Below are 25,454 nucleotides of genomic sequence, written 5' to 3' on the forward strand. Positions count from 1 at the left end.
AAACACAAGATTGAGTGGCTTACAAACATCACACGACAAAGAATATTTAAAGTTTTCATTCAGAACTCTCTATACAGAAACAACTCGAGTGCCATAAAAATATTGGTAAGTTGATGACAGTGTGGTCCCTTAAGAGATTTAAGCAAGGAAAATTTGTAGGGTGACTATTCTCTTATTAAGGTAATTGATGTATTCAGCAAGGGGAGAAAGATGTAGAGCAGTACAACAGAAAGCTAATCTGCCTTTTTTTTTCTCCTACTAAATGTATCAGCCTCTTTACTAAAAGACAGATGCTATTACTTCAAATCTCAGGCCACACTATCAAGACTCTCTGCAGCAATCTCCTGGGCCACCCACAAACGTCTCTCTCTCACGAGTTCTGGAAGAAGCAATGAGGCTTTTTCCATCCTGCAGGTACCTCTACTGGCAAAAAGTGGAAGAAGCAAAACTGACCAAGCTGTACACTTATAAAAGTAAAAGGTAAAGAATTTGTAGATAAATAAATTACAAGTACTTTTAGAAGTCAAGAAAAATTGACAGTGGATGCTAACAGTTCTCCACTGGTAAAACCATTGCTGTTGTCATCTTCTCATCTGAAGTTCCCTGAAGAACCTTCAGGGCACCTAGACTTTTAACAACTTAAAAACCCTTTAATGACAGATTGCACGTTGATTCACACAATGAAGCGATACAAGGCATAATTTCGCAATGAATTGACATTTATACCTTAACTACTACTGGGGCTAAAAAACACATACGAAATGTTTACATCAAGTCTATTATTTCTGGTGAAAGTACTGTCTAAACCACAGGAAATTAAAAATTTGACTATAACTAGCATTTAGAAGACTATGTTTGTAGCTAGATCTTTTAGTTTGACAATATATTCTCTATATTGGAAATATCAGAATTATCCAATAAGTTATGTTATTCAGTGTTGCTGGAAATGTGCAACAGTGATTCTTCTGCATGAATGAGAATTATTAAGCAAAAAGTCCACCACTGACAATGGTAAACCATAATTTACTAAATACAGGAAAGTTTAAAAGAAGGGGGAAGGCTCTACATCTACTCAGCCTGTGTGCTGGAATTTTCTTTTACTGCATATTTGTAAGAAATCTTCCATTCCGTTTCCTGTATCTTTGGAAATACTTCAATTAACACCCAGATCTCACAGAAATCAAAAAGCAGATGTTCATAGTTTTAGTGCTTAAGCAGCTTTGCCTCATTCTCAATGAAAACTCCATCTGTTTCCACACAACGCAGTGTATTACTGTAAGATTACATTTTATCGCAGGATACTTTCCGTCTGATGAGTTATTTTACATTTAAAAGAAAAAAAGACTTAAAGCCATAGAGTTATCAAATAAATGGAAGTCCTAGTAGTGGTTATATTATATGACATTATATATGAATTATGTAAATATTTATGTACTAAACACATAATGTCATGGAGAGGGTTTGGAATAGAGTCCCAGCTCACTTCGCCTTTGCTCCTACATGAGGTGCTCCAGTCTCTTCATCATCTGCGTGGCCCAGAAGCATGCATACAAATAAGCACAAAATTTTCAAACCTATCTTTCATGGTAGAACCTCACTTCAAGTCATCGGTTCCTCTCTCCGTCACCCAACACAATCAACACACAGCAAAGCAAAGGGCTCAGGCTGCTCTAAATGCCGGAGATGTCAACAACCATGCCAAGGCAGACCTAAAATCTCTGCGGTCCAGACATGGGCCTTGGGGAGGTGAATGACAGGAACCGAGTGAAAAGATTCTGGCTACGAGAATAAATACACTTCCTGCTTTTCACATCTACACAGGAATTTAAAAGTCTAATGTGGAAGAAAGTTCTTCTACTGAGGGAAGAAAATAAACACAAGATCAAATGCCACTGAAAGCAATGGGCCTTGACTAGATCCTACATTAAGGTTTAGCAATTAGGAACTTCTTGTATTTTGTAGTCCTGTCGACGTTACACAAAGCTTCACCTCCCTCCCTCAATGAAACCTTCCAGTTTTAGGTCTTCATTAAATAAAGCTTGGCTCCAATGCACATCATGAAAGTAAAAACTGATAAGAAACAGAAGGACATGGTTGCAATGAGGCATACAGCAAAAAGGAACAACATATAATCCACGTAAGCAGATTAAAAAATAATTAGGCATGGACCATTTTTAGGTTCATTGTCACATTTAATGCTTGCCTACTCTTTTTTTTTTTTTTTTTTATTTAAAAAAAAACAAACCACATGTTACCTGGGCACTGGGGAGAGGGGCTGCAGTTTCAAGCAGCGGAGGTCCCACTTCCTGTGCTGCTGGGACCGGATCCATCGCTCCGTGTTTTTCACCATGTTCTGTTTTTAAACAAGAAAACAGCACACACCAGCTGCATCATAAACGCTGAAGACTAATTTCAAACGATCTCAGGAGTATGTTGAAATAACTTTTACGGCAAAGGCTAACAAAAAACAAACTTTAAAATCTTTCCATTTCATGGTTTTAGGATGAAAGAAAAAATAACCATGACACTATTACTGTCCTATTTTTTTGTCCACATTTCAGAAAGGGACAAGACCGTTAACGTCTAAGTGGCAGAGAAAAGTCTCTAACCAGGCACTTGGAGATTTTATTCTGGTAAAATGGAAAATTAATTTTAATCTCTCACACCTTAAAATTATAGAAGATATGAATTGTTCACTGACTCATGCTGCTTCCACATAAAACAACAAGCTTTTGGACCTCTATCCATCATGCCACAAAAATGTGTGCAGATATAATTAATCTTCACTGTCTTAGCAGAGTAAGTAACATTAGTCTACTGATAGAAGTGCTTCTGCCAAGCTTTACTGTAATCGTCAGAATTATGACATGCTTGAATTTAAATTTACCTTTCTCTAACTAAATGTAGCAGGCATGACTCACCCTAACTAACTGATTAAGAGTTGCTACTACAATGGAAGGCAGGTAAGATGTTCAAAACAGCAAAACAAAAATTAAAATCTAAACTGTAGAAGCAATTTCTTCAACTCACAGAAAGAGCAACAAATTGACAATGTTTGAAGTTACACTAACCTGCATTCGCATTGCTATTGCAAGAGAACCAACAGTGTTTTCAGCAGCATGGTTGTTTTCCTGACCATGGTTGTGTTTCTCTGTAAAATAAAAGCATTGCACTAATAAATCACACAGCTTTTGTGAGTGGGAGTACATGTATTTGAAATCTATGTCCAAAGAAAAAAATTCCGAATGTCGACTTGAAATTTAACAATGTCACTAACAAAATTATAGGTGGCTTCTTTAATACTTCAAATGAAATCACTCAGTAGGATGGATATAGCATGAAAAGCAGAGAGCAACTGTATGCTCTGAAACATATTACGCAAGCACACACATGCATGTGACGAAGCATACACATACTTGAAAATTAGGAAATATGGACATTAACTCCAGGATCCAAATAATTGCTTTTGGACACCCCCTGCCCCAAAAATCCCCAAACAACAAAAAACCAGACAGCTATGAGGATTTGAAAAGCTACATATATTTTTAAACCGAATGCCTAAATGAGCATGGTAAAGATTGTTCTTTTCCACACACCCATTACAGCAAGGCAGAATGATGACACAATCACAGAATAATATATGGGATTATTATCCAATGGGATTTGTAACTTGGAATCAGAATATGTAAAATTTTTTGAGCAGCAAAAGTTATCTTCATCCATGTGACATTAAAAGTAGATAGTTTGAAAAGTCTACACAATTTAGAGTGACTTCAACTTCAGAGATAGTTGTAATTGTTTCTAGTGGCAACATATCATATAATAATCATACATTAGCTACCCTATAAAACATATTATTTTGTCATTTTCCCGTAATCCTTCTTTTGGCTTGTTCTTCTGCTGTTGCTTACTGACTTTCATCTAGACACAATTTCTCCAAAATTCACATCCTAGTCTCTGTGGGCATATCAAGGCCCCAGACACATTCTGAAGGGCGTAGACATAACTGTAATAAAAAATAACAACTGTACGCTGACAGCTTCAGCCTTTCGCCCACAGGGGAACCGGAGTGCGAACCCTGACCTGGTCAAGCTCACGCTCTACTCATCCCAGCTGTACCGATCATAAACTGCTCACGTTGCCTTGCACAATTATCCCTCCCGACAAGGCTCCCTGCAGCGGCAGGGCGCGGAAACCTCCGGCTGGAGCCGGAGCGGCAGGCAGCAGAGTCAGCACAGCATCCCCCCGCGCGGCATCCAGCTCCAGCCCGCTCTCTCACGCCCATCTCCGGGAGCGCGAGACCCTTTCTGCAGACACCCTCAGCCTCATTCAGTGTGTTTTCTAATCCTCTCTCCAACTTTCTTGTGGCTAGACATCTGTACATCAGTGACAAAGCTAACCAAGCAGAAGGCGACAGTCCTGACGCTGAACTCTAATTAAGAAAGTGTCTGAAAAGTTCTTCTATTTGTATTAATGCTTGCCATTTTAAAAAAAAATAATAAAAAAATCTCCCAGAGATTCTCAGTTTTAGACTCAGACAGGGGACTTTTACTGGAACAGTCTATCACAGTCGTAAGTTGACTGTTGCTGCTTTGAGATCAGGCTGGGAGAGCTGCCAAAGAGACAAATGAAGTAGGAAGAATGAAGTTTAAAATCTCCTTTCAGACAGCTGTGCTTTACAGAAACATTTCAACTTTTTATGTTATTTGGCTTAAATGTGACTTCTTTATCAGGGCAGAGCTAGCACGCATGTAAATACATATCAGAATTAGACATTTCCCTTCAATAAACTGCTTTTCTCAGGCTGCCTATGCTACACACTCAACCCACAAATGACTAACCAGGCTTTTACAGGGGTGAAGGTGAAGCTAGAAGGGAAAGTCATGCACACATGAGCTAGCAAGACAATCACAAGATTGCAACAGCTCTCTCAGGATAAATTTTCCAGATGGGAGCTGGAATAGCACTCTCCGCTTTGGATTTTGGCCAGAAGATCAGCTGGTCCGCAGACATTGTGCTCCCTTCTCTGACTCCCCCCAAGGCAGCCCCCCTACCCATCTATTTGCACCCTGTTCTGCGGGTGGGTGAGAGTTGCTGTCAGGCACTACCTGTCAGCTCAGGCAGCTTAGAATAGAGAAGAGGTGGGGAAATGGTTGAATTTCCCACTAACGTATTTAAACCATACTGACTTCAGCTTTCTAGTGACCTGAAAGGAGTTGGGCATCAAAACCCAAAATAATTTTGGCATCCTAAAGTTTTATACAGAAACTTGATTTTCATTTCTATACATTCACATATAAAGCATTTTTCTGCAAGACACTACCAGCACTCACTTGATCCCAAAATCATTAGTACAGCAGAATAAGATGTTGCACTGTTAGAATTTATAGAACATTTTAAAATTGTGATCATCTACAAATCTTTGATCAGATTAAAAACATGCTTGAAAAATAATTCTGTCACTTTGGAGCAAGCACTTCTAGCTCTACTCTCCAGGCTTACATCATTACAGCTACCCAACTATGTCCTTGCAAATTTTGAGTGCTTTTAAAACATGCAACTGTGTTAAGATTACATGTATACCTACACAAAATAGAAATCTAGCCATCACCTAGCAAGAATAAAAGTAATTTCATGGCCATTGTTGCTTTCAGGCTTCATTTAGCTCCTGTGACCCCACAGATGTTAAGTTGGACATTTCCAAGGCAAGAAAAAACTCAGAACAATTTCCAAGCTCCTCAGCCAGATTCTACCACATATTGAAAGCGAAAAGTCAGTTGTAAGACTCAGTTGTTTCTCCAAGGTCGTGACTGCTCCACAATAGGCTTTTAATAAATATCTTGCAATTAAACTAAGTGCATTCTTCCTGTCAAACAGACACCTGTGTTTCATGTACCTCTTTAGGAAGTCTTGAGGCCAGCATTTTTGAAAGCTGCTAAAATGCATTTCTGCTATTCTTGTGGAGTTTCTCCAAGATTCTGACAATCTCAAAAGCGTAAGCATAAAGACAGATGGTCATTTAGTAGATAAGTTCTATTTAAATTATCTTGCTAAAAATCTCATGCTGACTTTCCAAAGAAATGCTGTACTTCGCACAGCCCACTACTACAACTTGAAAAATGCAAAGAAATCTATATGCTTATGCCAAATCTTACATTTCCTGCCTTCAGAATGAATGCTGGTGTGGTATATGAACACCACTCATATGTTTTAATGCAGTTCTCCTAACAGCACTCTTTTAGGGAAGGGAAACACGAATATTATCTGCAGTTGTATAGAGCAACTAAGGCATGAAGATACTAAAGTCTCAAGATGTGGCATGCAGTTACACTGCATAACTTTCAGGTCTCTGAAGACCCGACTCCCTCTGCAACAGAAAGAGAGAATTAGGATCTGAACATGGGACTTGCACCAGGCAGCACGCAGAGCCAGGAGACATCAGTCATCAGAGGTGCCTGCTCAGGCTATGAGGATTGGCTTACCTCCATCCTGCCTTCATAGACCTGCAGCTCTACCCTGAGTCCGACAGCTCAGAGGCTTCTGCTTAGAAGGATTAAGATGAGGAGGGGCCATTCCTCTTCATTTATTTATTTATTGGTGCTACTGCTGTACCACCATTCCCTGTCTTCTCTGCCCCTTTCCCTTTCTCCCCCATTCCTCCTTCATGTAAGAGTCCGTTACACTAGTAGGTTGGGTACCTGCTGAAGAGACCTATGCTCCAAGCCCTGTCCCACAGATACTTAACAATTATATCCAACAATCCCCATGCAAAATAAGTGGGCATTAAAGATGCAAGGGGTCTCCTAATCACTAGGCTAGGAAAAAGAAAACATGAATTATTTTTGGACAACTTGTGCAGCATCAGCAAGGGATAAGACTTGGTACCCACCTCGGAGATCCCCATTAGGATCAGATCACTGTTCTAGGAGGTGGAAGATGAATGCTCAAATGCCTTCAGACAATTGAGGGAACAATAACCCAGATTTCCCACACCCGTAGTGTGTTCAAGTCAAGAGGATATCATGAAAGAGAAGGAAAGGAATCTCTTGCTGAGGCCACACTTTGCATGGGAACAGCAGCTGCTTTATTATGAGCCTGATCTTGCATTAGCTCTGCACAGAGTGCCTGCTTAATTTGTCCTTAGGGAATATGCCTAGTTTAAGAAACATACAATTAGTTTTCCTTGGCCTTATGCCCATTTCCCCAGCTTTGTATCAATAGATGTCAATAAGCACACTTGTGATAGATTTAGAAAGACACATTAACCAATCATCCTCCCCACGCACTTACTTATTTTCCTGCTTATTTGCAGCATAATTCTACCTGGACACTGAACAGTCAAAATTCATATACATATGAAAAATCTAGAAAAATATCTAGATATCTTCACAGGACTTTAAAGAATTTTACAGGAAATGCAACTCTTGCAGGAGAATACAGTAACTTCTGGGAAGCTTTCTTAGTTTTAGTCCTAATAAAATTCTGTATCATTTTTCAACTAAGAAATTAATGAACATACATCCCCTCTCCAACCAGTCAGGGGAGGAGGGAGGAAAATTCAGACTCTTTTTGTAGGCGTAATTACCGCAGGAGACATTCTGCCTGTTCTTAGCTACGCATGATTGCCCTACTCCCTCCTGCACCATTCCCTGCATACAGCTTCACAGCATTTCGCAGTTGATATTTTTGCCCCTCTTCTCTTTTCCCCATGTTCCAGGTAAGTCCACAGAAGTCACAGGATAACACACTGCACAAAACAGTGCTAAATAGTAGCTCATCTGATGACCCAAAAGTCTTCCCTCTGAATTCTTAGAATCCATAGGATCATCACTTATTTACCAATCCGGGTACAAAGAATCTGTTCCAGCCTTTCTTCCCTCACCTGACATCTTTTTCCTATTTATACATCAGAGACACATGTATACATCCCCTGTACACAAACACCCGCTTTTAAAGGCCCTCTCCCAAAGATGCAGCTTTTAACAACATCGTGTTGTCAACAAAACGCCACATGCTTATCTCAAAGACTCATCACTTTCAAGAACTGCTCACTTCTAACGCCTCTTACCTGACAGCAAGTCACGGGAGCAACTGATAATGGTGGCTCCAGGCTTTATCCAGCTCAGAGGAACATCATCGGGTTTTGTACTGCCAACTACCACCACATCTGCATGATGAAGCTAGGGACAACCCAAAACACCCCCCAGAAACAAAACAAGCATTTAATGTTAGAAAGATCACATAAATATATTCAGATTTACACAGCAAACTTCTGAGCAAAGTATTTGCAGATGAACAAAAACAAACAAACAAACAAAAAATCCAAACTGACAGCTTGATTCATACCACACGTGAAATGTAAGAACAATAGCAGTTAAAATGAAGTCAGGTAAACAAACTGTGAAATTGGGCAAGTGGGGTCAGAGTCAGCACCAAGAATATTTAATGAAGATTACATACTTTCAAAGAAAAAGTCCAAAGTCCTGTCCAACAAGATAACTTGGAGAGACTTAAGAAAGAGAAGGGTTGAAAGACAGTAAATAGGCAATTATAAAGAGTACAGTCAGATTATCTGACAATAGGAAACCAGGCCAGCTGACAGGAATGCAAGATGACCTGATCTGCAAACATCAATGCCTTTGAAGAATACCAATTAAAGCATTTTCTTCTTTCTCAGTTCAAGTTTGCTAATCAGTGCCTCTGCTTTAGTTCAACCTGACAGACGTTGGAGCAAAAATGGTTACTCTAAAAACTCTTACGATCAAAGACATGTGTCTTCCTTTCCTCCCTGCTCTGAAACAGGGCCCTGCACCAATTATTGGAATCACCACGAGAGAAGGGACAGCACCAGAGGCAGACGTATAAAAATCCACTAAAAAACAAAATACAGGCACAGCACTGCCTCAAGCCTGAACATAAAAGTTATTTCAGAGATACAATGATTTTGGAAATATTTTTTAAAATGTAAATTAATGCCAAGTGTCACAAACTCAGCAAGCCTCTCTATGAATTGATTTGCGACTGACAAGCGTTCCAGCTTCTTTTTTGGCCATAAGTGCTCTGACGCAACCCTGCCCAACACTCCTGCCAAGAAAGAACAGCTACAAATCCTGTCAGGATAGCAGGTTTTTGGCACAGCTGAGCATCCAGGAGGGGAGAAGAGCATAACTGTGGTGGAAAAGGCAGAAAGCTAAAAAAACTCCATCTTCTCCACAGAGGACACAAGGATGGCCTAACCCTCCTTAGAGATCCGCATGTGGAAACAAAGCCAAGAGTGTGGGAGAAGATTTACTTGCTTGACAAATGACTAATGCAATGAGCTGATTCAGGCTTCAGCAGAAGTCCTGCAACCCTCCTATGATTGCCTCCAAACGTACAGCCTCAACAGTCATTCAGCCTTATCCAAATTGCTTACACTCCTGTCTGGTGCAAATATCAACTTACATGCCACTCCTAGAAGGCCATATAAGTCATACTGCTTGACCAGCATCAGGTCAAATCATACTGAAGAATCTGCAAGCAAATTTGGAGAAAAAGATGCTGCAATGACTTGCGTACCAAGAATACTATGCTGAAGACACACTTGCCCCTGCAAAAGGGGAAAGTCTCTGCCGTAACAGTCAACATCATTGACTCAGAGAAAAACAGTGATTATTCTCAGTCACATCAATGCAGCCTTTTTTTTTTTAATGAGAAAAAAATTATTTGTATTCTAGCATTTATAATTCATATACTGAAAGTCATGTATGTCTTCCCATGCAAAGCCTCTGGGACAAAGAGTAAGAGCTTTGCACAGCGCTTAGCATCATGAAACTATGAACCAGGAGAGAGCTGTATGCAACAAGTAATAATTTTGACAATGTTCAGCCAACATACTTATGACAGAATCAATCCAATGTAACTATAATGCCAGAAAACAATTGACTTGACCAAATATTCATCTCTATGACTACCAATCATCATGTTCAAAAATGTTCTTAACAGCTGAACACAATCATTTTTGACGCCAATGTTAACACTAGTTTGGATGGGTAACATCGCACATACCCATAAAATGTATTGGAAAACCAGCTGGACCTTTCATCTCATTGCCCTGTCTCACTTCCTCCATGAAAAAAGTTGTATCACATGGCAGCGAACAGTCATCCTATGGATTGAAGACACACTGATCTCAGAGCCTTCCCCATCATGATTTCCTGTTCTTTATTTCACAAAGAAAGTAAATGTAAAGAAAAAAAGGCAGAGATACAATTGTAACTCTCTTGCTACAAGCAAGAATTTTATATGCAACTATCAAAAGAGTTCCTGGAGAGTCAATAAAGTAAATATCACAAACACTTTATAGAATCTTTTTCCCCTGTGTTTTAAAAAATTATATCCAGAAACTTGTTTGACTGGGAGAGTGAGTCCACTAAAAGCAAAATAGTTGTTTATGGAATTCTGGGGGGGCCTTGGAAGAGATTTATGTGATCTCCATCAGGGTATTTTGGTTTCATTCCCAAGAAGTCAGGCTCACTCCTCCCCTGCTTTTTTTCCTCTCTTGCCATAACCTACTTTTTTGACCGCCTGTAAATCACTAAAGCAAAGCAGCAAGCCTTGGGAGGCATGTGCAGGCTTACCTCTTGCATCAGAAACAACTCTCAGACATTAGAGCTGGAAAATACCTATGAAATCATCACATCCGACCTCCCTAGCAAACGCACCGCACAGTCCCTGGACAGAGGACGCATTTGCCAGGAACCAGATGCTCCAGGCAGCCGTAGCCAGGAGGCCGAGGAGATACCTACGAGGGAGAATGTGCAGCTGCAGGGCGACCGACTGCCCGAGCTGCTCCTCCCTGGACAGCCAGGCTGCGTCCCACCAGGCAGGCTAGAGGAAGAGGAAGGAACGACAAGCATCATGCCAAAGCAGCCCTAATGCACTAGGCAACAGGCTGAAGACAAAGTAAGCTAATACTCCAGTAGTACCCTGCCTTCTCACCGGTATATATTTTTTCAGTTGGGAAGAGCTGTGCCAATAAATAATCTGAAACCTTACCTCATAACAAAATATGACTCTCTCCACCAAGATTTAAGTAGAAGCAGATTAAGAAGCACCACCCATTCCCAAGACAGAACACCAAATGTTAAAACAACAACACAGACTTTCCAGAAAAGTATTTAATGATAAGGGTACAAAGTAACTACATACTCCAGATAACTGAAAGCCCGTTTTGCCATGAAACCTGCCTAAAAATTTAATTTCCCCATAGTTAAAACTGACTGCTACAAAAGCCATTTTTAAATACAAAGTAAAATAAAAAAATATTTGAAATTAATACATGAAACGTAAAAGCCCTCAGTTTCCTGGGTCTGAAGTTAGACCAGCTAAAATTTAAGCGCTGGGATGAGGAATAGGAACCTGGCTCAAAGTTTTTTCACAACTCTCACTATGTAAAACCTCATTTTCCACATGAGTTTACAGATCAGGTTCCACTTCAACAACAGCAAATCTAAGTACTTTCTGACACATTGAAAATTTATCCTGTCACTGACTAGTTTCAGATACTTTTTCCACGAAGGCGCATTCTCCTGATGCGGTTTCTCCCAGCTCCATCTCTACCTCGGGAAGCTGAAGCTACAGTTTGTAAATCATTGGCAACCCACTGGGACAACTAAGCATGGTCTGCTCCGATCCCTCCTCGCCGGCCGTGGTCCTCAGCGATGAGCTGCAGCAGGCACAGCCACCAGCTCCCTGCTACCACCTTCTTGTCCAGACACTGGCAGCCCTTCCCCTACCACATCGGCCCAAATGCACCTGCCCTATGCCGTGCACGTGAAAATTAGGTCCACATCTCTACTACGGGCTCAAGCCTACCGCTATGATGCGTGCTTTAGCAACCATTCCTCTAGCTCACGGGGAGGGAGACAAATTTCAAATTGCGAGGAACAGATACGATGCACATAAAACATTGAAACAGAAATACTTTGTCTACAGCACCATCATTAGAAACTCTCCTGCAGCCTCCCTCTCCTCTCCTCCCATGGGACCTGTATACCTGTTCTCACGTCCTTTTGTGCTTATTTGTATCCAACAATATGAAATTTATTTTTCTACCAGCACCAAGAGACTTGGTCTTCTTAAGACAGCAAAAACAGGGCAGCAAATGAGAGGTCTAATAGTCTGAAGGTTAAGTGTTGGCCCTAAGGATAAACAGACTGTAGCCAAAAGAGATTCTTATCAAATCTGAAAAAGAACCTCCCATTCATGCACTCCAGCTGAACCGCGCTCCTACTTTTCAACCAGGCTTTTACAAACAAGCTTTTCATTCCTAATTATACCTAGACAGACCAATTTCCAGTTCTTTCACAACACAATTATATGATAGCAGCTCTTTTCAAACCAGCATAATGTGATTCACTTGCAGACTACATGTAAGATTGTGTTGAAATCATGACTGAATTTAGATGACTGAATTGAAATTCCTGACAGGTACTAAGTATTATCCATGTTTTGGCAAGAAAATAATCTGCATTTTTCAATTTGAATTGACTTCTGGTTGTCATTTAAAAACAGGACCACCAAGCGAGACATTCCTGAAAATATGTCATTAGGTCATTCAGGCACTCTACACAAAGCTTAACTGAATGATAACATCTTACCTATTTCCACCAAAATGCTCGAGTCTTTGTATCTTAACTCATTATTGACTTTACATCCAACATGTCAATGCAAAAAGAACAGTGTTTCTTCATGGCAACCATGCACAACTGTGCCAGAACTTTCTGAAATATACTGCTTGCTTTCATTTGTGATTTGAAAACCCAGGAAGCTCAAGAGTGTTGAAGGACATGGCTCAGCTGTGTCATGATGATTATTTTTAATAGCTAAAGTCAAGCAAACACAAAATGGGACAAAAATAAACATTAATGATCTGTTCACCAGAACAAAATATGAAGTAGGGAGGGAAAAGAACATGCAAAGTGTGTCCATTATTCATGCAGGTCAAAGCAAGGAAATGAAAATGTATTATTCTTTATTTTATTCCATTTTCCTGCCATAGGACAGAAAAGACTTGCTTTAAAGGAACACACTACATCAGATGGTAGATGGTATTATGCTGTTTGTCAGCAGAGCTACCTCTACATTGTTAGACTTTTCCTAAGGTGGATGAAAATATACCTTCCTCTCGATCATTTAAAAAATATTTCTGCAAAAGTGCATAAGAAGCAATAACAAGTCCATAGCAATACAAAACCTGATCCAGAAAACCCCTACAACCTTAGTATTGTGTGTCTCATTTAAACTGACAAAATTTCTAAAGAAAACACTTGTTGTTATGCCACCCTTTAAAAAGAAGAACAAATCAGCAGAGCTAGTAAAAGGTAATGCAGTACCTACTTAAGAAGGACATGACATCATTAGGTTTGGGATTAGTGCTTCAGTGCAAACGGGCCCAGCCAATGGATTAAGACAAATAAGGTACATCTACCCCTAAGATCAATTTTCCTTTCATGCTATATATTACAAAAAAAATGCATCCCAATGAAAAGGTCACATTCCTCCCAAGTGAAGTTATTTATGCTACCATAGTTTATACTTCCAAACAACAACACATGGACTGTTACTGTAGAGGAAGGAGAAAAAGTGTACAGCGAAGTCTAAAGTTAGTGTATTGTGCAGTAAAAAAAAAAAGGGAATTAATTCTTCCAAGTCTTGGAAAAACCTTGATATTTTCTTACTTGAAATTCAAATTAAAAAAACTCAACAGAAGAAGCCTGTAAGCCTTTAAACTGTTTTTCACTCAATCAGTGTTTCAAATGAGCAAGAGAAAATAAATTTGTATCATCAGCTGTAATCACGTTATCTAACAACGTTGTACTTCAAAAACAGGTTGCCACAAGACAGCAGTGCCTCGTTGTCCAGCAGGAAATCTGTGCTCGGTTTCTAAGTCTCTGGCTTCTGGGAATGTGAAACAGGACAGTTTTCCCTTTTTTATTTAGGAACTCGAGTTAACTGTAACGGAGTCACATCCAGCCAGGTTCAGCAGCACTCGGAGGGTTACTGGTGACACACTGCTCCAGGCTTACAGATGAGGAAGAGGAAGGTAGTTTTCCCCCAAGCTCTGCTGATTAGTCCTCCAGGCAAAGCCAAAACTCCCTTACTGCCCAAAGCTAAAATGAACTTGGGAAGACTGATGAGCAAAGCCTCAAACCGCCTCCTATTCTATTTCCCATCAGTGACCTGCTGCGAGAGGTAAGCTATGGGAAATGCCAAAAAGCAAAGCATGATTATGGGAAAGCATCTGGATGGAAGGAAACAGATCTCTCTCCAGCATACAGACAGCACTGCACTGGCCTGGTCCAGGTCTTTTGCTGCAAACCAGTGGAAATACCTCCGGCCACCCCATCGCCCGCCCCATCCAGCCCAAAGCAGTCCTCCAGCACAAGCCCAAGCAATGGGAAATAAAAAATGAGACATGGCTAGTATGAAGTTCACACTGCTCCCATCTCCAAGAGAGGCATATGTCTCCTAAATGCTGTCAGTCACTTAAAGCACAGAGCTGAGACAAGCCTGACAAAAACATCCACAGCTGTGAAAACACAGGTTTGCCAGAAAACTTTCTATCACTGCTGCTGAAACTTATTTCCCCCTCCTGTCCTTGCCTTCACAACCCCGAGGTTTGACGCCATCATTTTGCATTGGCTGCCACCTTGTGGCATGTGCCACCAAATACAACGCAAGAGCTGTCCCCTGCACCTCACCCCCACAGCCACCCGGGAAGGGCGGCCGGAGCACCGCGCGTCTCCCGCGGCTAATTCCTGGCTGGGAATTGGGAACCCGTCTGCAGAGTCACGAAGGACAACACACTCCCCGTTGTATTATTCTGTGAAATTTGGGATTAAAGAACAAACTGGGAAGTTTGACTGGAAGCTGTACCCACTTCTAAAATGTTCCCAAAAGCTCTGCAAAAAGCAACAAGGAAGGCCTTGTAAAGTAAATCCTTCGAATTAAGGCTCCTGAATTTCTCTGCATCCTTTTACAGCTCTCTTCAAAGATAAAGATTGTGATCCTCCTTGTCCCAAAAGAGGCAGCACGTGCAAACCTTTAAGACACAAATTCAATGAAATTTCATACAGATGACTATGTCACAGGACAGGAAGAAAGCATGTATCTCTCTCTCACTGAGGGAAAGGAAAAGGGAGACCTAACACATTTGTTTTAAACTGCACCTATTGAATTTTCTCTCTCAGAGCTACAAGTGCAAAATAATGAAGTTATAGCAGCTGTTGCTACATACATAATATCCTGGTAGAGGCCCCCATTTGCCTGAGCACCATTTCTGAGCAAGCAGGAGGTTGAAGCGAAAAGATCCTAACCCACGCTGGCTACCAGCGACCTCCAGTGCCGCCCCTGACTGAGCCGATGAGCCTCCCTCCCTCCCAGGAACGGCAGCGAGGAGGAGTGGTGCCCCACGGGCGGCTGACAGGGACACCCGGACAGCAGGGATGCAGGACGACCCCCGGGGAACCGGGCAGACAGAAGAGCGCTCACCTTGGTCTGCAGCTGAGGGGCTTTCCACCGGCAGCTCAGGGTCGCCGCTCCCTCCCTCTGCAGCATGCACTGCAAGGCGGCGCCCGTCGCCCCGCCGGCTCCCACCAGCAGCACCGTCTTCCCACCTGCGCGACATAAGGTAAGTAATTCAGCCACCCCCGGCTGCAAAGGCAGTAGCACCAGGCTCCGACGGGCCGCAGAGCTGGAGCATCTACGTGAACTCCCCTGCCTTTAACAGGCCATCCCCTAGCAAAGCCCTCCAGAAGAGCCAGCAAAGTGGCTCACGACCCGAGAGCAACACAGGGGCGTTATGGGCAACTCTTACGGAGCCCGTGCAGTAAGACAAACCACAGGTTTTCAGCAAATACTGCTCTTCTGGTTTTCTGGTATTTTATTTGCACAAATCCTTTCATTCATTATTTGTTACTAAGTACATTTCACCTCCTGTTTACAGTTCTGTTACAGAAACCCTTGTCTCAACAACTACAAATGACTATAAGAGAGACTACTTCTGAACTGCTGCCTTAAACTAACAGCGTCTTTACACACTGTAAAGCCACTTGTTTAAATCTGCCATTTCAATTCAGCATTTGCACAATACAACCCAAACCAAAAGATTTGCTCAGCAGTTACTTATAGGCAGACCTGGACTTCTCCAACTGTTCACGCTAATCAAAACTGTCAAGTGAAATCCCTAGGTGATATTTGTATTTTTGGTTTTGAAGACTCAGATGCCCCGGGTGGCTTCAGTGAGACTAATTCTGCTGATCGCAGGTAATCCTTGCCTAATCTCCAAAATCTGTAGGACTGAGACCCATTTCTGCAAATATTACACTCAGATCTCACTGAGGTTCCTCATTAGCAGGAGTCAAATATGTGTCGGGTGGGAAAACAACACGAACCAGAAAACACAACAAGGTGAGATTATATTTGTCTCTCAGTCAGGACTAAAACTGAGAAAATTAGTTAGGCTAGAGTTAACGTAATAATTATCATAGAAGGTCTCACCTAAATCTTCAAGAAGCTCCATCACAGCACACGCTGTAGGAGGAACTAGACAGTCATAGGCATCGCCACGTACCAAGCGTCCCAGGTTTGCATCAGATAATCTGCAGTGGAAAAATATGGCAATTCAAAAAAAAAAAAAAAAGAGTTTGTGTAACATAATCCTCAGTAAACCCTGTAACATGGCTAACAGCTAATCCCAAGAGCAAACACGTCTCATATAAAAGTAAATCCTTTGATAGTCATGGTCTGTGGCTAATTTGTGTCATCCCACATCCCAGTTAGACAAACACTGAGCCTCAAGAGAGGCCAGGAAAGGGATCTGCGAGTTTAAACAAGTAACACGAGCCCACGACATGCAGGGAGCTCTTCGCTCATCGCAGTGGGCTACCCACGGCACGTGGGGCCAAAACACCCGAGTGGGTGCAGTGGAACCAGAGCAGCGCTGCCAGAGCCAAGCTGAGCCGGAGGCAGCGCATCCTTCTGGGCTCAGGCTGGCTCGCTGCAGGAACTCGGGTGTTTCTGCACTGCACTGCTTTCTCTCTCACACAAGGATGCTCTGAATTTTCCATTCTCTGTCAATCTCCAGTACTCCAGATAATGGAAAGGTAACTAACGTGCAAGATTTTCAGATTCTTTTCCTGACACCAAAAAAAAAAAAAAAAAAAGGAGAGAGGTGAAAAAAGAAGAGAAAAAAAAAAAGAGGGGCCCAGTCCGCATTTGAGAGCAGGAAGGCTGCAAGAGCAGAAAATGGTAAATTATGTCAGTGGTCTCCCAGAGAGCAGCGCAACTCAAGACTGACTGGAAAGTTGCGCTAATGGGTCCAGACTATTATTATAGCCTACTCTCCCACTGCGAGAGTGTGCTGTAAGGAAGTTAAAACCTTCTCTGCTACTCTTCCATCAATCCTTCTTGTGAAAATTTTGGGGTTTCTGTTCAGTACTTCGTGACTACCATTTGTATTACTGAAGTACTGAAATGCCTTAAGTATCATCAGTAAATCAGATTTTTGTTTTTGATTTCTTTGAAAAGACTATGTCCTGAATATACAGCATATAAAGATTAAAAAGATAATGATAAAAATGACTTCAGCTAAAGACTTCTCATTGATTCAGCAGCACCTTTTATCCCTGCTCAATAGCACAGCCAGACACATTGACTGAGCAATCCATTAATGAAAAGCACAGGGGAAAATTGTTTTTACAGAGCCACCAGCCTTGCATCTGCTAATATTTCTCAGTGCTCCACTTACCCATCCACATCCTTCTCTGGTTTCACAGCGTTTAATACCTTACTGCTATATAAGCTTTCTGGAAGGTCAAGGGCAAGACCCTGCACATTAGGATCCTCATTAAGTCTCAAGATTTCATCGACGATCTAGGAAGTTAATAAAAAGCATTAAATATCTGAACAACAGACAAAAGAAGAATCTAATTAGAAGGGGATAAAACCTATATTTTAAAACTACCTTATGGCCACCTTTCCTTCCCTCACATATTAGCGCAACTTCCAAATGAAAAAGCATTAACCCGCTTTCCTTGTTTCATATTTCCACGGTTTACCAAATTAAGCCACCCTGTCTCTATTATAAACATTTTGCAAAGCCAACACATTACGTGACATTACACTGCCAAAAGCATTTTGTCTGTCATCGTTCCAAATCTCAGCAAAAGCTCTTCACTCTAATGGCTTCAGAAAATGCCTTTAGAAATAAGAAGCCTTGCTTAAAACATAGTTCAAAATAGGACCAGTTCGTGTCCCAACACAGAACATGGACAAAAACCTGTAACACTGGAAAAAACAATTACACAGGAAAAAATTAATTTTATTAAACCAGCATATATCGTTACCAATTTTCCTTTTCAAAACACCCTGATCCTAAGAGCTGACAGTCATCTTGTGAAGAATTGTCATTTTGAAAAAGCACTGCACAAAAGTTTATGAATTTGAAGTACTGAACCAGATGTGAGTTCAAATGTTTTGGAATTGGTCCTATTTGACATCCGAGACTGTAGTACCTACCCTTGATTGCTTCATCACTAAAGTGCAACACTGATCCATAGTGATATATGCTATTCTGCTGTGACCGTGGAACATACAATGGAATAAAACATGCTGAAGTTTTCTCATGTGAGAAATGCCACGTGAGCACGCCTTTCCATTATATAAATAAAATCAGCACGCAACCACCACAAAGCTGTATAATTTAATTGGATTAATATCCAACAGAAAATAAGTTAGGTTTTTTTTTTTCCTTAGCTAATACCATGCCTTCCTAAAATGCTTTTCCTGTAAACTATTCAATATAATTGTGAACTCTTATTGCCCACATACTTGATATACAATCAAGATTAAGCTAGGGGAATTTGGTAGGCGTTAGACTGACTGCGACTCTGAAGCAAGAGAATGTGCTACTTTCTTCTTAAGAGAGATTAGACAAGCATGTCAGTGGTACAGAAATGCCCCTTTAGTTTGCTGACTTCTGAGACAGGAACAGGCATATGTGTCAGATGGCACATTTGCCATCTGACAGCAATAGGGCTGTATACATTCTAACAGAGCGTAAGGGTGAGGGTATACACCAGAATACGAAAACATTCACATTTTGCTATAAAAAATCCTGAGGTGCTACAAAATGTTGGGGGCCTACACAGCAATTAAAGTTCATAAATACCCTGAATCTAATGAACTTCAAACTATATTCCTGCTTCCTGGGAAAATAATTCAGTTTTCCATTTTTATTGCATTGGACTTGAATTCAGCTTTCTAGCCTCACAGCATTTAAAATACTGACAGCTCATGCAGGGTAAAGCAATCTTGTATTGACTTGCCTTTTCTGTACACAGGCAGTTATGGCAGAACAAAAAGCGCACGGTGGGGAAATTGTTCTCAGCTTCCCAAACCAGGGAATGCAAGGCTAGCATGTGGATTTTAACAGATGAAAAAGACCTTTGTCGCAGAGAGTAAGCAGGAGAGTATGCAAACCATTTTGAACTTTATTGAAAGTAACTTTCTTCAAATAAAAAAAGATACCTTGCTTTTCTCTTTACATAGAACAGCCCGGCCACTTCCTAAGACACTGCTTCAAAGTAACAGCAACTACTGCTGCATACTCACTACATTTTGCCTATTTCCTACTGTGTTACTCAGCAGATAACACATTTACCAACAGCAAAGTGTATTTTGTCTTAATTTCAAAAACCCATCTTTCTTAAATGGGTAGCTGACTATTCCTCAGCCACAAAACTGGACTCCTGACGTTCTTCACAGTAAGTGAAACCCACGAACCTGCAGGTTTATCAAACTCGCCAAGCGCAAGGAGGCTAGCTGGGGACAGCGGCATCTTTTACTGCACATTGCTTTGCTGGTTTTAATTTCAGACGGCTCAGGACCGTGTATATTAATATGGTTTGCTATACTTAAAAGATACTTGATACTAGTGCTGTGCCTCCAACCTAATGCCTTCAACAAGGTAAGAATTCAGACCCCTAGTGATTTGGGGTGGATGATATTTTTAATACATACTTTAAGCATTACAAGATCAATAAACAGGCAAATATAAATTCAACCCCCTCTCCCTCTAAATAAATTAATCTTTAATTTCCCTGTATAAGTTGGGCAAGAATCAAGTACAGGCACAAAAGCAACTGTGGGAGATAGGATACCTGTGCTGGTATGAAGGGACGCTGCAGTTAAATACCAGACACAAAACCAAAATGTTACTCTGCTGATTCTGCCTCAGCTTGCCTGGGGACAGCAGACAAGCCCATTAATTCCCTTTCTTCCCCATGCTTGCCAACAGGGAGATAATACTTGCTAGTTGAACTAAGGCAGTCCCAACCCTAATTTCAGTTAATAGAGGTTACTCAGAGTAATAACCAATGTCAGCAATAAATGTAAGTTTATGACAAAAATGGAAAAGGAAGAGTCCTTCAGGTACTGCAGTTACCTCATCCTTGCTGCTGCCTTCAGGGAGACAGATGTGAATAACACGTAGACCAACCTGCCAAAAGAAAATACTTACAATTACCAAAGGCAAGTAGCTCATGATTAGTAACAAATGTATTGGCTAAAGCTTACCTCTTCGGCAAACTTCTGGTTTATTTCTTGAATCAAATGATCATTATGTGCCTGGGGGAACAAAACAGAAACTAAGTTTTAAAATAAAAAATTTACATTTAAAAATGCGAGTGCAGTAATGCACAGGTCTGCACACGAAATGTAGTGAGGATGTTTGTGTTTACTAGTATTGAAACAAATAAAAAGCCTAGCAATTCTAAGAAAGAAGCAGAAGGCCAGCCAGTAAATTTATTTTGGCTTTATTAGTTTAAGCATGTGTTGGTATTAGCCTGGCTTTTACAGACAAGATTGGCCATTTCTTTAACACAAGTTTACCATTTAAGAAAGGTACCAGTCTGTATTCGAAGATACCGTTGCCATCCAGCCATGTAACAAGGGTGAAATAGGCAACAGCAATATTAGCATCTCCTGCAGCATACCCTGACAACACTGGTTTGCCTTACCACCAAAAATGAGGCGAATCATCATCACCATATATTACAGTGGGTTCTGTCAATACAGAAGCAAGAGAAGTTACCGGTTCCTTCCAAGTGCCAGCAGGCATCTACGCTAGGACAGAAGCATCTCCTGGGCAGATTTACCTGGGAGACCATCTCACCCAGGAAGCCTCCTCCCTGACGTCTCTACACCTATATGCATTGCATATATTACGATATTGAATCATAATAATTACAATTAAAATTTACTCTTCAGGTTACTCTTGAATCTTAGGAGGCTCTTCAAATATTTTCATATATTGCAACAATAAAACTGAGAACACAATATCCAGAACTAGAAACCTCCTACCAAAAGATCAGTGAGGGTTACACCCTCAAAAATGTTAGTGGCTTCATAACAAAATGAATAAAACACTTCTCACAGCTACGTGATTATATATAAAACCTGTCTTCCAACCCAGACAACTGGACCAAAATAAATAATTTTAATAGAGTTTGTTACAATTTCGTTAACATATTCCACATTGCTTTTTCCACAAGACTCAGTGCCAGTGAGTTCCCATCAGAGTTGAGCTGCTCACTTCACGCTTAGTTGCCAGCGCTGGCTTTGACTGTGAGTTGCATCACCCAAAACGATTTTGGTTCAAGCCCGTAACGATTTACCAACCTGTTAATCACAAATGGTTCAAGACTGCTGACAATGAAAAGAAGAGCATTTAAAAGGACAGGGTCCACGGAGAGAGGCAGCTCCCAAGAGGAGATGAGGGCTTGCCCTCCATCCCCTGGCTCCCTCCCTCTGCCCAGTGCTGCATCCCTGGCACTGCGCTACCAGTCTCCCACTCCCCAAATCTGGCAGCTGGGGGCGAGGGGCAGCACAGAGGCTGCTGCATCGAGAACACGTGTGGAGCTCACACTGTGGCAAAGGAAGAAGAGACGGGACTAAGGACAGCTCAGCAGCTGCTCCCCTATGCCAGTAAAGGCGGAACTGTATCCCCACACTGACGCATAACCATCAGGCTGCTCGAGAGATGTAGGTGGGATGGAGCCACCGGCGGTACCACACTGTCCCCTGTAGCATCCCCGCTCCTGCAGCACTGGTTGGTGAACACTCACCTCGTGCGGGCGCATGAAGTCCCTGCCCTGAACCGCTTCCCATCGCAGCCCGCGGAGCGGCACAGGTGAGGCCAGAGCTCAGGACGCGGGCTGGCAGAGCGCAGGGGCAGGACGGGGGTGCGGGGGAGCCGGCAGTGCGTCGCTGAGCTTTGCAGGGCAACAGCTCCACTGCTAAGCAGGATCCTATATATTAGTTTTCAGCTTCAACAAAAGCAGCAGCCACCAATCAGTTTTTGTTGTTGCACAGCTCCAACTGAGGTTCAACATGGTTAATAAGCAATGCAGGTATCAACCTTGGTATCAGTTCAGGTCCAGATGGCTTGAGAGGAAAAGAACGCGTCTAAAACTATTCCAGAGCAGGCTCAGCCTGCAACTCCTCATTCCCAGTACTGCTGCAGAGGTGGTGCCACGCTACACCGACTGCTATTACGCACGAGCAACTGGCAAAGGAGATCATTTCACTGCCCTCCCTCTGCTCCTCTGGGTGCAACGCAGCACGTGGAGAGCAGCATGAATTTTAAGGCTCTGCCCACGTTACCCAGTAAGGGAGTGCAGCACAAGAACATTTGTAGACTAAAACAAGTCTTCTTTGTACCAACAAACATACGCTTAAAATTAGTTCTGCTTCAGTCCTTACAACCAGGCTAGAGCTAGGGTGACTGACAGCTGGAAAACATAGTTTGGGTGAATTTCATCCAGAAGGATCTAGGCCACATGTTCCTACAGCCACCTCACGGTGCAAACCAAGTGGGGTAAATGGAGACAAGAGGGACATTCATTTAAAACACAACCATGATCAAAACGCTGATGTAGATGCATCTCAATTGATATTATAAGAGAGCAGAAACCTCCCCCTCCTCCCACAGTGCTCTCTCCCATCCTATCAATATCCCTTCCCTCGTGCCAGTGTAAAACGCTCCTGTGGCCATGCAGAAAACCAGCCTCAGGGACTACTGTGGCTGAAAGGAAGCCTCCCCAGACCCCTCCAGCCCAGGGTGGATCGTTGCCCCAGTCCAGCGCACGGTGCAAACGCATGGAGACAAGACAAAAGTGAGAAACAACAGGTCATTGAGAAGACGGGTCGCTGCTTTTCTAGCAGTCCTTAAACTTAAAACCTTAGGGGACTATTTGAAAATGTTAACTGCAATTCCCCAGGGAGGGTAAGAGATGGGAGAGCTTGTTCAGTCAGCCTCGCTAGGAGACCTACTGAAATAAAGTTGATGCTGCATCTCTTAGATTCACTATTAGGACTTAGAAATATTTATAGTTCAGTTTTAAAATTAAAACCTACTGGGTCAGAAACTCAGTGTGCACCCACTCAAAACCAACACCACCATCCTAGGAAACAGGACAAAACCATTTTTGCTTGCGCGGCTCTGGGTCCCACTCTGAATGACAAACATCCCTAGTTTCTCAGCCTTGAAACCTTAAGGCACCTAAAGAGGAACATCTCTCAGCTTTGCGTCTATGAGTTCTATTGCCTATCTCAAAGATGGTAGTGCCAGTGGGATGGAAAGTAAAGCTCTTCGCGGTGTTAGTAATACAACAGCTCTCATTTACTATGAGATTGCTTCACCTTAGAAAGTGCTGCTACTTCTAAAGGATACTGACATTTTACACAGACCGTTTATTTCACACGGGCCCTTCTGAGCTGACTGGGACTTTTCAGTGTGGTTTTCCTTTCCTTAGGCCAGCAGTAAGGCAGTCATAAGCTACAGCTGCCCAAAGGACAAGGCTGGCAGGAAGCAGCAGGGTCTTTCCTTAACCCTGGCAATGTTATTTCAGGACCGCAACAAAAGCTTCAAGCTAAATAAAGGCTGAGAACAACTGCTTTGACTTTAACTCAATTATATCAATCAACTCAGGCAACCTGTGAGAAAAAGCAATCTGTACTTACAATGGGGAAGACTATGTTAGCAAAAGGAGAAAGGGATAAAATCATTCCCTTCCTTTGCAAATCTATCCTATAGCCTGAAGTTTGCTGTGGCTATATTTCAGGCCTAAAGAAGGACAATCTACAGGATGGTGGAACCACTTCCTCCCATCGCTTTGCTTGAAAAAAAGTTACCTTCTGCATCACGTGCTTCTGAAGTTTCAGACAAGCAACGGTACCGATCGGGATCCCTCACAGCCCACAAGCGTACAGACATACTTTACCTGAATAATGGCAAGCGTTGGCTCAAGCCGAGGGTTTTCTCTCTTAAGAGAGGCCAAAGATTTCTTTGCATTCTCGGTGATTTTGCTGCAACACAATAACAACAAGTAAACCTTTAGCAAAGTAAACCTTCCTAACATCAGTCAGCAGAAACCTATGTTAGTCAGCAATATGGAATAAATGCTTAGGCACGTATGCTTTTGATCACCGAAATTACAGATGGATGCAAACTGTGGAGCCTGGTGTTCAGCAGGCAGGTACAGAAAACCTTAACAGACCGAAAAACCTTTGTTTTACAGCTAGGCGCATCATCGCTCTGACATGCCCAAAACTTTACAGTTTGAAATAGCCTATGCTATTTCATGAGGTGGCTTGTCAAGCCCCACCTCGGGAAGCGCAGCGGGGATCCACCACCCCGAGCCCTTGGCTCAGGCGAGGTTTCCCTACCAGAGGCCCAGGCAGTGACAGAAGCAGAGGCCTTTACACCTGGGGCCGCTACAGCTCAACGCAGGCATCACCAGCCCTAACAGCAGCAAACCTGCACTTTCGTGGATGCCATTCAAAGCTGCGGGCAGCAGGGAGACAGAGGAGCTCTGTCTGCCACGCTGCCTCTTGGAAAAACCGGTGGCAAAACCACTGGAAAAATTTTCCAGTGGCTGCTGGCTCTCCTCTGTTACCTTCTGCACATGATACTTACCCAGCAAGGGAAGCAGGAGACCCCCTGAAAGATGCCCGTGTCCCCCACAGCAGGCACAACTACCTGGGGAAAACACAGCCCGGAGCATATTTTTTTTTTTTTTTTTTTTTTTTGCTATCTCGCACCCTCCTCCCTGCAGAAGCCAGTGCCCAATTCAGGTCAATGCCGCAGCGGACAAACCGTCCCAGCTGCGGTTAAAGGAATGGGGGGGGGGGGGGGGGGGGCAGACACACACGACACGTTTTCCAGGCACAAGTCCACGCGCAGCCTCACCTGAACCACCGCCACGTTAACGCCCGCTCTCCTCACCCTCAAAATGCCGTAACACAAACCCCCACGGCACAAACCCCGGGGGGGGGGACACGGAGGACACGCATTTTAACACGAACCCGCCTCCTACTCCCCCCCCCCCCCATAATCCTCCCCCAAAAAT

The 25,454-nt window shown here is 42.4% G+C and overlaps 1 protein-coding gene across 2 annotated transcripts in view; it reads right to left on the minus strand.

Moving 5' to 3' along the window:
• Positions 1-25,454, minus strand: part of MTHFD1L (methylenetetrahydrofolate dehydrogenase (NADP+ dependent) 1 like) — a 158,315-nt gene that overhangs the window by 132,598 nt on the left and 263 nt on the right. Inside the window, exons 1-10 of one of the 2 annotated variants that reach the window (XM_075748403.1) lie at positions 25,295-25,323; positions 24,327-24,411; positions 20,620-20,670; positions 20,489-20,542; positions 17,792-17,916; positions 16,543-16,643; positions 15,535-15,659; positions 8,069-8,180; positions 3,072-3,151; positions 2,256-2,353 (exon numbers count right to left, since the gene is read on the minus strand). In XM_075748403.1, coding sequence (XP_075604518.1) covers positions 2,256-2,353; positions 3,072-3,151; positions 8,069-8,180; positions 15,535-15,659; positions 16,543-16,564 — 437 coding nt within the window. In that variant the 5' untranslated portion in view covers positions 16,565-16,643; positions 17,792-17,916; positions 20,489-20,542; ... (1 more) ...; positions 24,327-24,411; positions 25,295-25,323. Of the gene's footprint in view, positions 1-2,255; positions 2,354-3,071; positions 3,152-8,068; positions 8,181-15,534; positions 15,660-16,542; positions 16,644-17,791; positions 17,917-20,488; positions 20,543-20,619; positions 20,671-24,326; positions 24,412-25,294; positions 25,324-25,454 lie in introns of those variants that run through there. The other variant, XM_075748402.1, reaches the window with a different exon arrangement.

Source organism: Balearica regulorum, chromosome 3 (genome assembly GCF_011004875.1).
Source record: "Balearica regulorum gibbericeps isolate bBalReg1 chromosome 3, bBalReg1.pri, whole genome shotgun sequence".
In the NCBI taxonomy this organism is placed as follows: Eukaryota; Metazoa; Chordata; class Aves; order Gruiformes; family Gruidae; genus Balearica; species Balearica regulorum.